Raw genomic sequence first — 14,166 nt, forward strand, 5'->3', positions numbered from 1 at the left:
TTAATCACAACTATTCTCAACCCACATTAAAATTTAGCAATAAGAACATGTTGACTATTTCAACCGCTGAGCCGTTGTAGTGGTATTGATAAAATAAATAGGTAGGCAGGATGTAAATGAAACAATATTTTTATGCATTTATTTATTAAATCGTTACAATACAGATATTATATGAGTTTTATATTATTTAACTTATCGAAACAGAGTTTTAGTTTGTGTGTGACGCGAGTACCTTTTGTTGTTATTAAAAATGGGGATTAAATAAGGTAACATTAGCGCCGGTTACATAAGTTATTACATTTTTATTTACATGTTCATTATAAATCTTATATCTTAATGTTAATTTTCACAACCCACGTGATTAACACGAAGTAGCGCAATAACGTGAATTATTTTAACTTAAACTAATCCTATGATGACGAAAAATATTCATTAATCTTATTTTTTATAGACACCAATTTGGAATAACACTTTCGTGACGTTTCTTATTTTAGAGAAGAATAAAAAAGTATAATAAGAAGAAAATGTTAATGCGAAAATATAAAATTAATCAGATCATGACAGTGTAGTTCAAGTTATATTATGATTTGAGTCCTAAAGATATATTATATCGGAGTTCGATAGAGAAAACTTAACTACCACTGGACGGATACTGATTACTGCTTTGGTTTATCCTTCAAAATATAACTAAATAACTTATAACATAAACTTATTAATAATCCGAATAAATAACGTACGTTTGCGTTCTTAACGATCGTTATAAACAATAATTTCGCTGTAAAATTAAATTAGGTATTAAAGAATGTGCATATTTTTGATATTCTTGGAAATAATTGCTTAAATAATAAAAAGATCTGCGGTGGTTTTGCTTTACTTATATCGATAAAGAGGTTATTCTTACCATTGACGAAGATTCATTTTTTTTCTTGATAATTCGTGATGAAAAATACTATATAAAATTATGGTAAAAAAAGTTCGCTTACTTCTGAATGAAATTAAAATCAATTCCTTAAGTCAATCTTAAATGGGATCTGTAGTTTTTCGTATATGGTAAGTCTAACCTTAACGCAATTTAAACTAGATTATAATAAGATTTCAGCGGAATGTTTTAGTAAATATAATCAAAAGTACTTAAAACTAACTACAATATAACGCAACGAAATATAACAAGCAATAATTTATAACCAATTTATAAAAAATAAAGAAAATATATTTGACTTACCAAAAACCTATATTTAACATTCTCTAGCTTTCTATCCCAATCTTAAAAAGACTATACCATTCACAATAACACCTAAAACAACCATTCTTATTATTTTATTTATATTCCTACACTTGCACTTGCGGCCGAAATGTCTGCATTGAAATAACAAAAATACACAATTAAAAAAACGTGCTCAATTGCCTTAGATGCCAATATAATCTCAATAAAAAAAGTAAAAAAGCTGCTCTAAAAAAAAAAGTTTAAAATAGCTGCTTATTAATATAGCTTAATATTTTATCGTTATTTTATTCTAGCTGCCTATCTAAAATACTGAAGATTAGCTGCCTTACGGATAAAAAATTAAAGCTGATTATCTGATAGCTACCAGAGGACAAAATATTTTAAACAGTTTTAAATCATATCTGCCGTAAACTTCCTATGTTTTTGGATAATAGCTGTAATTTACTAGGAAGAACAACAGATTGTTATTCTAGCTGCCGTGAAATAAGCTGCCTAAAGCTGCAGTGAAAACATTTTTTCGAAATAAACAGTTTGAAGAACCTTACCACTAGTAACAGTAGTATTATTTTAAGGCAACTTACATTACCACCAACACTTAGTCAAACAAATATTTTTATTTTAATACAAATACTTATTTCGTAAAGTCGGCAATAATAAGGCCTTTGATTTAATTCGTAACTAGCTGCATTTTAAATATTATGTGTAGAGTAGCTGTAGCAAATAAGCTGCCTGATATAAAAAAAGAAACTGCCATCTTAAAAACTAAAAAATATCAACTAAAAATTAAATCGATAAATATTTTTCTTAAAGAAAATAGCCGCCAAAATTATTAAAATAAGAAATAGCCTGCCAATCTTAATTAAAATACAAAAAGTAGATGCCTATATTTTATAATTGAGTAAGTAAATAAGCTGCCACTTACACTCAAATTATAAAATATTACAAATAAAAATAACTGCCAGAAGGCTGCCGATTTTATAATAATAATTATCCTTATTTAATTGAAGTTTTTCTGCCTTTGTATATTAAAATAAAATAGACTGTTTTGATTTAAAATAACTGCCGAAATATGTATCCTGCCGAAAAAGAAAGTTGCCGGATTATTTAATGCCACAAAATATGAGCTGCCTGTTTAATGGCTCAAGATAAAAAAAGATGCCGAATTGTTGTTAATTTTTCAAAATAGTTGCCATGTTGTGTTTTTGTTTCTGAAAATAGTTGCCGATCATTTATGTTTATTGCAAAAAATAGATGCCAAAATATTAAATGGTTTAAATAATTAAAAATAGTTGCCTGTAATCAAAATATGTTTCATTTCTTTAGCTACTGCTGAGGGCAATGTTGATTCAAAATGATAGCTACCCTTATGGGCAACGTTTCAATGTTCTATATACACTTAACTTTAACTACAATATTACGTGATAAAACTTAATAATAACAAATTATATTACTCTTAAATTTAACTAATTATAAAAGATCTTGGATTATGTCGGCTAACAACGGGACGTGAAAAACTAAAGTGTTATAATAATATAAATATTTAAAGTAATACACCATTGGAAATAAGAGCACAGATATATAAGAATATTTTACAAGCTGCCTAATAGTTGCTAGAGAAAAACAGTCATATTTTATTTTAATAGTCGGCCTCTTCCCTAAAAGTAATGAAGGCATGAACAAGGAACACCACTACTTCTATAACGGCGAATACTCCAGAAGATATAAGCAGGTCGTATGCTTGCTTGTTCGGGCGTAAGTTCGCGTAGTAAGACCTGTGCCAATCTGTAAAAAAAGAAAGTTATTTTTAAGAAATAAATCTATATCCCTGTAACCATATACACTAGGCAGGTTGAAAATGTACCTAGGTATTTGAAATTCGTTAATGGTATCAGGTATATACTCCCAAAACAAAAACCTGTTATCTTTAAATAGAGTACATTCTTGTCTTTCAAAGTATCTTTATCTGCACTTACAACAATCGATTCATTTTAAAACATAAGTTGTACTAGAAAGGAACGGAAGTTGTGCCGCACATCACTCCCCATAGACTAATTGTCTATACTTTTAAATAGACAACGCCAAGGCCCGCCTTATACGCCTGGTGGGCACTTAGGTGTATTGCGCATATTAATTATATTATTTATTACTTTACAAATATCTGTGACTAGAAACTTGAATGCAACTTTTTATTTTGATATTCCTATCAGACTTTAGTTATCGTTTTCGACGATCTTCGTCCAAATATTTCAAAGAAGAACCAGTTGAATAAATATTTGAAAATACGGTACTTTTTAAAAATGGACGGGTAATACGTTGAACAGTTTACGTTTTATTGACATCGTCTTAGTGTGTTTTAAGTGAAGTTTAATCGCATAGAGCATAGCATAGCACTTACATAATTACACAAACTATTTGTATAATCAGTAGTGCACATATTTGAACATTCTTCATGTATGTGCAAGACCAGTTTTGGAACATGTATTCATGTCGAAGTATTCATACACGCTCTACTGGACAACTGATCATGGAAATTACTGGATTACCGATGGATTGGTTTTCTTGAATACATTGTGGATTGCATTCTTATGAATACATTAGACGTAATAAGGAGAAAGGACGTCCATCAAGTTGGCCCAGACAAAATATATTCGATGTTCACATCACAAGTAGAATTTAAGTAGAATGTAAATTAGAAACTTTTCAGGAATCAGTACATTGCTGGAAATCTCCAGATTTCTTTGTTTGTTTGTCATTCTTTCACACTAAAATGGCAGAAATTTGGATTTAACCGGGGCTAGCCGGTTAGGCGCTACTTAGTTGCTAGAAAAGACATTAATGCTACTTTTGTTAACAAAAATAATGACGGACATAAGTTAGTTGTTAAATAAAGGTGTGTACTCACCATAGAAGATGACGGCAGCAGCGGCGGTGAACATGATAACGCCAAGCACAGAGAAGCCGATGGACGTCCTCCATCCCGCCGACTCTCCGAACAGCCTCGCGATTATCAACACGCCCGTTATGATGATGAAGCCTAAGTACAAGTTATATTGTTAACATACATTGTCATAACACGAAGAAAGCAACCGTACAATGTTGTTAACATACAATCGGAAAATATGAAGAGAGTTTTCGCAAAGAGTCTCTAAAAATACAAGTCGCTTCAACGTATTAAGGGAATGAATGTGCCGTGTTCTTAAAAAAAATGTTTTACCTCTTCATTCTTGATATATGCTGGTATAGTTTTAGTTATTGTCAATTAAATATAAATAGGCTCCTATCATATCAGTGACACATTTCATTCGTAACAACTAGAGTACGAGTTACAGTTAAAGTATCGAAGTCAGAGAACTCAACAATGTTTTTAGCCATACTTTTTAAAGCATCTACCACTTATCTACTGTTTAACTGCATACCGAATACTCCGAATCGTTAACAAATTGGTAGTTCAAAATAAATTACCAACACTGTATCTGAAGTACCTTCGGAAATGATTTTAGAAACTTGCGCTTAAATTGAGCTCGTATAAAAAATATACAACCAATTACTATGTCGGCTCTTTACAGATTGATTGAATAAAATCAAGTTAATAAGTAAACCGGTCATTACATCTAATTATTTTAATCAATCTTTTTACGATTACCACTTTGTTGTAAGTTTCAAAACAATTGATTGTTTGACCCTAATGAAAAACGGATGGAAACTTTCAGAGGTGCGTGTGAAACGGTATTTAATCCTTATCTTAGGAAATTTTAATCACAATAGTTTCCAAGGCTTTTAAAAGAAACATTTACCCCCGATTTCTGAAGTACATTTAGCGGTAGTTTATCTATTCAAACTGTAATTTTTAAATGATCTTAAACGCTATTGAACAGATAAACTACCGCTAAATGTGCCTCAGAAATCGGTCATAAGTGCATCAATTTAAGAAATTACACGTGATAAATACAAAAGATTTGTTTATTTTGACCCAATTTCAATACAATGTTTTGTAGAAAGCCATAGCCAATTGCATTCGATAGAAGAATGTGAAAAAAAGAACGGATGGTGTCGTGCACAATAAATCGAGTGCATCGACATGGAATCGAGGAAGTTATCGTAAATCGGTTTACGGTTGACGGTTTACGTTTACAAGTGTTTACAGGTTTCACTTTCACATACAAAGTTCAATGAAACCGATTGTACACTTGACTAGTGAAACTGACATGATTTATTATAACATAATAAATATGTATTTATATAATTAGGTTTGATAGAAAATTATAACAATTTTTTTTACGGTCGCATTAAAGTTACGACAAATTCACTTTTTTTAGCACTTTTTCTGTTCATCAATCTATTATTTTCGTCTAAAATTGTGTTACAATAACTTTACGAAGGCCATTTGGTTAAAAACGAGCATTGACACTAAAACGACAATAGAACAGACTCGTCCAAGTGGAAAATGACTACCACTAACATTCAAAACGTAAACTTTGGGGGTTAATAATGTGATTTACCACGCATCTAATTAAAAAAAAATAATTAACAATGTTCTAAAAACTTAACAGCAGGTCAAGTTAATGAGAAATCGGAAACCTTGAACCTTAGTATGAAGTAACACTGTCAATAGTTTGTTAAAAATCTTTGTACTAGTTTCAATCGAGTCCCACAAAGAAAGATTTTATCTGTACGATAGCGATTCCATCGCATACATCATTTAGCTAATTATTTAATTGTCACAGCTTGTAGATTTGTTAGCTGATCGGCCATGAAATGTAACAATCGATTCAGCGGCAATTGTTAAATTGAAAGATTAGAACAAATTCCATTGAGACGAATCGGGTCATGGTTTTAGCTGCAAGTCTTTTTGTCATAATATTTGGTGGTTACCCAAAAAACTAGCAAAGAAGGCATGTAATACGGAAGAATGGTTACAACACAATACAATGTCTAAAAAAGTGTTTCATTCAGTAACGCACCATTGCGTAGAGGCATATTTTGTTTGTCATAAAGAGCATTCTAAAAAAAGTTGTTTAGTTCCGATTGAATTTTTAAACGGTTGATAGTTTAAACGTAGAAGGTAGTGTTGTTACTTACTGGAGTATGCTGAATAGATGACAGCAATGTGTCTATGGTCCGACTGCACTACTTGAGGGGAATAGAGGGCACCCACAATTAGGCCGATAGCGATCACTGCTATTATCTGTAAATAAAATGGCGGTTGATGGAAACGTTTATGGATATCCGGTCTGTTCTAGAATTCAAATGGAATGGAACATTCTAAACTGTACTGTTGTCTTATTAGAACCTTATTAGTACCGTGCAGGTACAAAACGTAAGATTCTTAGATGAAATGAAAGTATCTTTCGATATAGGCATCAGTCGTCGAAACACGCGATACTTTTTTCTATTCCTATCGTTTTCCTCTTCTTGTTTAGTATTACAAATTGCGAATTTAATCATTTTTTAGCATTCCGTACATTAGTAATGAAGCTCACGTAGCTGAATAAAAACTTCAGAGCATTTAGACAAGTGTTTGAGTGAAAGTGTCCGTAGGTAGTTAGTATTGTGTTTTCTCCTTTTGGTTATTCTTGAATACCACAAGCGATGCTTTTCCAATACCACAGGCGTCTTCGTAAAACTATTATTACCAAGTTTACACTTTCACGCATCGTTTGGTTAGCCTCAACCGTTATATGATTTATAATTTTATAAAACGTGGCCATCATTTTTATTATGCTTTATTCTGCTTGTTATTTAGATGACATTGGTTAGGTGATTGATTTCATGATTGAAATAGAAAACTTTGCTACTTTAGACGTTAATGATATTAACTTTTGTTCTTTTAAGTTAGATAATAATATGAAGGATAACGTCTGGTATCCGGCAATTATTAAATTGCTAAACTTAGGTTTTTATTTGTCGTTCGTTTGTGCGGATGTATGTGTTTTGAGAATCCCGGCTTGATCATAAACAACAAAATTGTTCAATGAATTCCGCTAAACAATTCCTGTGTATTGTTTGTTACGATTGCTTACATTCTTTCATACTTGTTTGCTTTACCAATACGTCCATATAGTATCATTACTTTGTTTTATCTAGAATTTTGGATCTAACTTTATTTCTGTCCTGTAGATCTTGTCACTTTGTTTATAAATATTTTATTTACAGGTACTTTTAGTCGATACCATTCGACCTTTCTGATATAAATTCCTTAGTAAACTCCTGGGTAAGGACCCATAAATACCTACTTATATAGGTATATAAATCGATTCCAATAGACAAAATATGTTATTTATTTTTGTCAAGTAAACTGTAATTAGTTTTCTGTAGTTCAGGATATTACCATTTTCCGTAAGGTTTTCTAGTTCAGCAGCTAGCTTTTGACTTGACATAACTTTTTCTTCAAAGATTTTTTTTCAAATTCGCTTTTCAATCCGTTTTGGTATGTACCTAATTCACAAAGTAATGTACTAATTTCATCATGTAATCGTCAATAATCACGCTGACGTGTCCTTAATGTTTCATTACAGGATACAAGGAGCTCTTTGACTCCAAGGCCGTGTACATCATGGTACAAATTAACATGTCTTAGTTTGATCGCATGCTCAGTTCCCATACTAGCCATACGCTATTGCAAGTAATTACCATCGTGCTTCGCGATTATCGACTCCGTTTCTATTGATTTTACGATTATTTCTAACTTCCAGAATAGTTGGTTAATTGATTTGTTGCGTTTGCTTTGCGTCGTTATGTATTTATTTTGATGTTTAATATCTTTATAGTGTTAGATAGTCTTTTTGCATTTCTGAGCTCTAATGTAATGTTAATTCTGGAGTTATTTTACAAAATCCTGTTTGATTTGATTACTTGCTAAATATTCACAGTCCAATATTCTGCTCCGGGCTTAATACAAAATTATTTTGAAAATCCTGTTTGACTTATTTACTTGCTAAACGTTCATCAAGCAATATACTGTAGCGGGCTCCACATTCGTATCTTAAATTCTATGTACATCGTATTATGAAACAATACAACTACCAATCACCAGTCTAGACTAATCCAGCAATCCAAAATGGAGGGATACTTTGAACCCCAAAAGTTGCCTTATTTAAACCCTTATCTTCAAATATAACTTACCAGCTCAAGGGCTCTAAGTCCCACGCACCAGTACTGCTTGAGAGCAGCCGCGGCCCTGCTGTCCCTGTCGTTAGAGGCAGCCTCATCGCCCTTCTTGGCCTGCGCCTCAGCCTCTCGGTCGCCCGCCGACATGGCCCACACTACTCGAGCGCCACCCCCGTACTCCGAAACCTAATAGAACACGTTAAAAAATATAATTTTGATTTTCTTTAAAAATATTACCAGTTCAAAAATTGTATAGACATTAAAAAGGACTGGCAGTATAAGCTCTATTTTTTCGGATTTCAAATTACTGTTCTATTTCTATTCATACAACTCATAGATATCTTATTTAACTTTTTATGATCGCTAACAATGTCTTGACAAGCAAAAAACAATATCGTGATATATTTTTTATGTTAATTTCCAAAGAAATAAAAACAGTTCACGTTGTATATACGTAGGTTTCCCAGTTACCAAAACTAAAAGAAAATGTAGAGTATAATTTTATAGGTAAATATATACATTAAAAAGTAAATTATGTAAGTTCTATACAAAATTTGCCAAAATTATGAGTCAGGGTAATTAGAACTACGCTTATGGCACGCGGAAGCTTTGCTTTACGGCAATATCAGGTGTTTATATGGTTTGATAATTTAGTATTATATGCATTACACCATGTAATGACCATAATTACGTCGTTATAGTTCGCGTGATACTGACATTTTACTATTATTGTATCACATATTTTATCCTCAAGCACACCTAGTTCAAAATTGTGACTCATTTTATTAAAAAAAAACTGTAACTACAAATAATGTGAAGTATTCAAAAAGACGTATACACGCTAACGAAAGGCCTAGTAAATACTTACATAAAAATAAATCGTTATGGAATTAATGGATACTTTACTTTCCATCTATTTAATAATACCATTTTTACTTTTCACATAAATATGGCGTGTTTAGACAAATAACTGTAATTTATAATAAGCGGTAAATAACACCTAACAATATCATGACGTTAATCATTCAATTGGAGCCATAAATTAAGTTAATTAATTCAATGATTACCAACGAGTTGCATTACGTGTCGTTAAATATTAGAAAAGTTGTTGTACAGCCAACGACAATGCATAAATCATAAACAAGCTGAATGCCAATCGCTGAAACGGAACGCAACTCGCGTTATGCTTTCAAACCAAATATTTTTTTACCAACACGACAATTAAGAACGCACTAGAATAAAATTATTGTGTAGTTGGAATTTATGCTAATTGTTATACAGAAACAAATAGAAAATATAATAGTAGAGCCTTTTTGTTTCTTTCAGCTACGCGCTTTTAGGGTATTTCGGTAATTATTCTATTTATTGAAGCCTTATTTCTGTATAAATGATATAAATAAAAATATTATTTTTAATGTCATATTAATTGTAATATTAATTGAAAATAAAAAAGTTGAAATGTCCAAAAATGATACGATCCTAACAAAAGATTATGGAAATGTGGTTAGTAATTCCTGTAACTGTAATAAGATAACTGAATTGTACATATTTACATGGACTTATTAAACCCCTGTTGCAAAATTCAGTCAACGGGAAAAGCATTTACAACAAAGAAAATCTGATTAGTAACAATTATAGCAGGAACCGGTACCTATAAGCTAACATTAAATGCAATTAACAATTGTACTCAACAGTTAACACGAACGAAAAATAAAATAAAACAACCTCTTACCAAGAACAGGAATTAAAAACTCCTTGGTTTATGAACGCACAATTTTTTTAATCACTTGCACTTCGATTTTCGAGATTGTGGACGCTTTCGATGTCGCGGTGTTTACTAAGCTCGGTGCAGGCACGAGTGCGTTCAACGTATGGCGCGGAGCGACTACCGCTCGTTCGACAATCGGCGCTCCTCTATGCTTCATTTGAAAATAAACTAATGATCTCTGACTGTCCTTCTATTTTTCCTTAAGTCGCCCTTCGTACGTGCGATGGGGGAGCCATGGGAGATCTACGTGTAGTGGCCACTGGGCCGTAGAACCCGTGGCGTAGTAATGCGTAGCATATGAGTAAACAGCTTTCATTCATTTGTGAAGCTGTTTGTATATCTAAATCTTACTTTACCGTTTAATTTCTTGGAAACATGATTGCAAATAGATAATGTTAACTTGAAGATACTTTATTTTGCTTGCAACTTTTCTTTGTCTACTCTACTTTTTACAAGCGCTACAAATAAATATTTTTGAGGACGATTGATTTTAGTATTTCACAATATAATTTCTATATCTACAAAAGAAAATCTTAAGAGCAGACACAATAATCGAATTGCATAATTATATATTGTAGGTTAAAATGTTGTGATGCAATAACCCTTTCAGCTTGTAACGTCAAAATATCATTACGAAATAGTTCCCTTAAAGCTTTTAAGATAATTCTATTTTGGTGCACGTACAATCAACGAACATCATAACTATTTTAACCGGTGCGACTGCGAAATAATGATAATCTATTAAATAATAACACTGAGTTATTTGTACTGTTATTGTAGGGAACTGTTTTCTTTCATATTTTACGGCTGACGTCTCAAGTTTTACAAATAAATCCTGTAAAGACGGTCTATTGATTTAAACGTTATTTTACCGTTGTATTATGGTCTACTTGATTCTTTAAACAGTTATTTTTTATTACCATAATATATTAATACTTATATTTGAATTGTATAAGTACTTGAATTACCTAAGACTAAATACTAGGGAGTTCCCTAAGACTAGACAATGCTAAATAGGACTAGCTAGGGACAAATATTATATTTTTATTTAACGAATAATAACTAGAATGATTTTCCGTGATTAAATTCCGCGACTGTACATTGAACTGAATCAATCAACTAACTTAGTTAAGATTTCTAATGGTGAAACATTTTTTCGATCGATCCGGTAGATTCGAAGATCATGCTCTACAAAACAAACACCATTTTATTTCTTATACTACTTTTATAAATTTCAAATTGTCGTATTGTTAAAACGGTGCTTACTAAATATAAAGTATTTCTAGAAACTATAGAAACGCATGATCGTATGCAACTGTCAATCGGTGAAAAACGATTGATACGCACAATACGTATCAAATATACATGAATAATCATTAAACACTTGTACTGCATTATTTATTTGATATTTTTTAGTTTAATTCACTGTAGAAAATGCGTTTATACTTACATATAATTTCCTAGCTATTCAATAAGACATTTAAAAGTATTTTTCCATACTTAAAATTTAACAATTCAACATGTGTACGCAAAAATGTTTTCGCCTTTGTTTAATTTCTAAACTTAGTGGTTAGTCTCGTCACTAGACAAAGTAATGGAAACAGAGTGTCAATGCGAAGCCTAGTCAAAATTCTATCCATAATCATCTTTAGTTAACCAGACTTACTAAAGATGACATAAGAAAATTGAAGTTAATCCGTCGCGTCTCAATAAAACTCAGCATGCAGCAGTTATAACAAACATTTTCTCAAAATAATGGATTTAGAAACAGGATATAAATCAGAGTGGAACATAAATGTGATTTAACATCAACGTGCGCGTTGGATTGGCTCAAACGTATTTATTATGTAGCTATTCGTAAATTGAAAAGCCACTTTCTAGCGTTTTCCGGTCTAGAAGCGAGCGCATAACTGCACACATGCGCGAGCTCGCACGCATCGCGATCACCACCGATAACTATGCACAATTATAACTATACTACACATTACATATGGTATTTTGAGATCTTTATTTGACACTTTAGTGTTTTGTTATTTATTAGGTAATTGAGTTGTTTGTGTTTTATGCTTTCGTCGACGTAAAATTTGTCAAGCGTTGAGTTAAAACCATTCTTAGTATTGTAAATTTTATAGCTTGATATAATTATATCTTCAATATTAGTAAAGATGTCTTTTGCGTCAGTATGGCTGAATATTTCAGAATAAAATTTTATCCCAGAGAAGAATATAGGCTAATAATGAATTCAACAAAAAGTCTTGCAGGAGAAAAGGCAGGACAGAAAAAATCCGTAATTTTTTAAACAATAGATACCTAAGACATCGTCGCTATACCTCCTTTATCATGAGTTACTTGTTACAATGAGCAATATAAGTAAAATCCCTTGAAATTTTCCTGTATTTCAGACGTCAATATCCAAGATGGCGTCTGTTTACAGCTGAATTATATGTAATTGATTGTGTCGTCAGAATATATGAGTAATTACTGTAAAACAATGGTTTCAGCCGCCATGAGTCATGTTGTACAAGAATTGTTTTTATGGGACGCACTTTGAAACATTCAAGTGAAATAAAGTACTAAGAAATTAAATTCGGTTAAGGTTTTCTGATATGGTAACCAATTTAGAACTCTTTATCAATGCGATAGATTTTCTTACGTATTCACCAATACGTAAACATATTGGCTTAGATTTAATTCTCAATTTTCGGCAAATAAGTGGCTATTAATGTTTGTTTTGATATTTTACTAATTCTCTGATCATAAACAGTAAGATTTTACGAACAGCTATCTGGATAAGACCCCTATTAATAGAAATCCACGTTACGATACTCTTTCTTAGAGGGCGAGCTTAACACTTCTCAAGGGCTCTTCAAATAGAGAGTATAGTTCGAAAAGGGCATATTATTAGGTCTAATAAAGTGAGATATGCCCTTTTCGAAATTGAAGTATACCGATAGTTCGTTGTTTAATTGTCCAAGCTTCTTATAGAAACGGTATTTGTGTAACCAGAGGCTATAACTGATTTTATCATTGATTAATTCATGTTAACTGTACAAATATCTATATCAATCAATGTAATGCTATTCTATTGTGTTTCTAAACCATTAAATAAAATTAATGAGTAAAGCAAATATGTTTGATTTACTAAAAATATAACTTTGACAGTATGACACATGACTTTATTAGTCATTTTAATTATTTAAATTAATTTTGATGTCTCCTTTTCGTTGTGTTTATTATTTAAGTAGTTCAAGTAGTAACTGTTACAACCGGAACTGACTTTTTACGTCCCGTTAAAAAAATATACGTCTTTTTTTAACAAGGCGGAGATCTTCTTATATTTACCCGCTTCTCACAGGAGCTAGAAATCGAGTTATGTTGTATTTCTACTGACTAAAACCATCCTCGATTGCAACCACCGGCATTAATCAGGGTAACTTTGGTACCGCAGGACGCTATCTAAAGTTTCCCTATAGGTGAAAAGGACGGCACTTGCTAAATGAACCAACCACACTTCGGTCGCGTTGGTGAATAAAGCAACAATGCTGTCTAAAACGATTTTTTTACGCTAAGAAACGGACGTCAGATCTTGTGCACAAAGCTGTCACCCATCCGTTTAACATTCGTGCTAAAGGTTGCTTACTTTACTAAAGAGTTTACTCACTTAACGTCACTCCAACTGTTTGATAGAAAAGATTCATTCATTAAGTCTATTGAAACTATATAAGAACCTTTTTATGTCGTGACATAAAATAAAAACTAATTAATAAAACCTATGGAGGTGTCATTTAAATCAACGACAATATTTTTTTTTTCATATTCGACCTTGATGATGGCCATGATATAATATACAAGGCCAGTACTGAGTAACAATTACGTCGTACTACACCTGTTGGTAAACGGGAAAATCATTTGTGACTCATATTCATAATACCTGACGTTTTGCTGCTCTATATTGTGTATATTTCCAACTAGATTTTGCCTGTAATGTCTTCCGCGTGATATATGGCTGTATCTTAGATCCTTTTCGTAGAAAGCATTGATTGACCACAATTGAAGATCAAACTAC

The 14,166-nt window shown here is 31.9% G+C and overlaps 2 protein-coding genes across 2 annotated transcripts in view; one reads left to right on the plus strand and one right to left on the minus strand.

The window, feature by feature from the left end:
• Positions 1 to 14,166, plus strand: part of Adsl (adenylosuccinate lyase) — a 40,878-nt gene that overhangs the window by 1,002 nt on the left and 25,710 nt on the right. The gene's annotated exons all lie outside the window — the stretch shown is intronic.
• Positions 128 to 10,229, minus strand: LOC142975072 (uncharacterized). The gene is made up of 5 exons (XM_076117724.1): positions 10,065 to 10,229; positions 8,348 to 8,518; positions 6,305 to 6,410; positions 4,128 to 4,259; positions 128 to 3,007 (listed from the first exon to the last, which is right to left on the minus strand). Exons 2-5 carry the CDS (start codon positions 8,477 to 8,479, stop codon positions 2,862 to 2,864), a joined length of 516 nt encoding a protein of 171 aa, XP_075973839.1. The 5' UTR covers positions 8,480 to 8,518; positions 10,065 to 10,229; the 3' UTR covers positions 128 to 2,861.

This window comes from Anticarsia gemmatalis, chromosome 8, assembly GCF_050436995.1.
Source record: "Anticarsia gemmatalis isolate Benzon Research Colony breed Stoneville strain chromosome 8, ilAntGemm2 primary, whole genome shotgun sequence".
NCBI lineage: Eukaryota > Metazoa > Arthropoda > Insecta > Lepidoptera > Erebidae > Anticarsia > Anticarsia gemmatalis.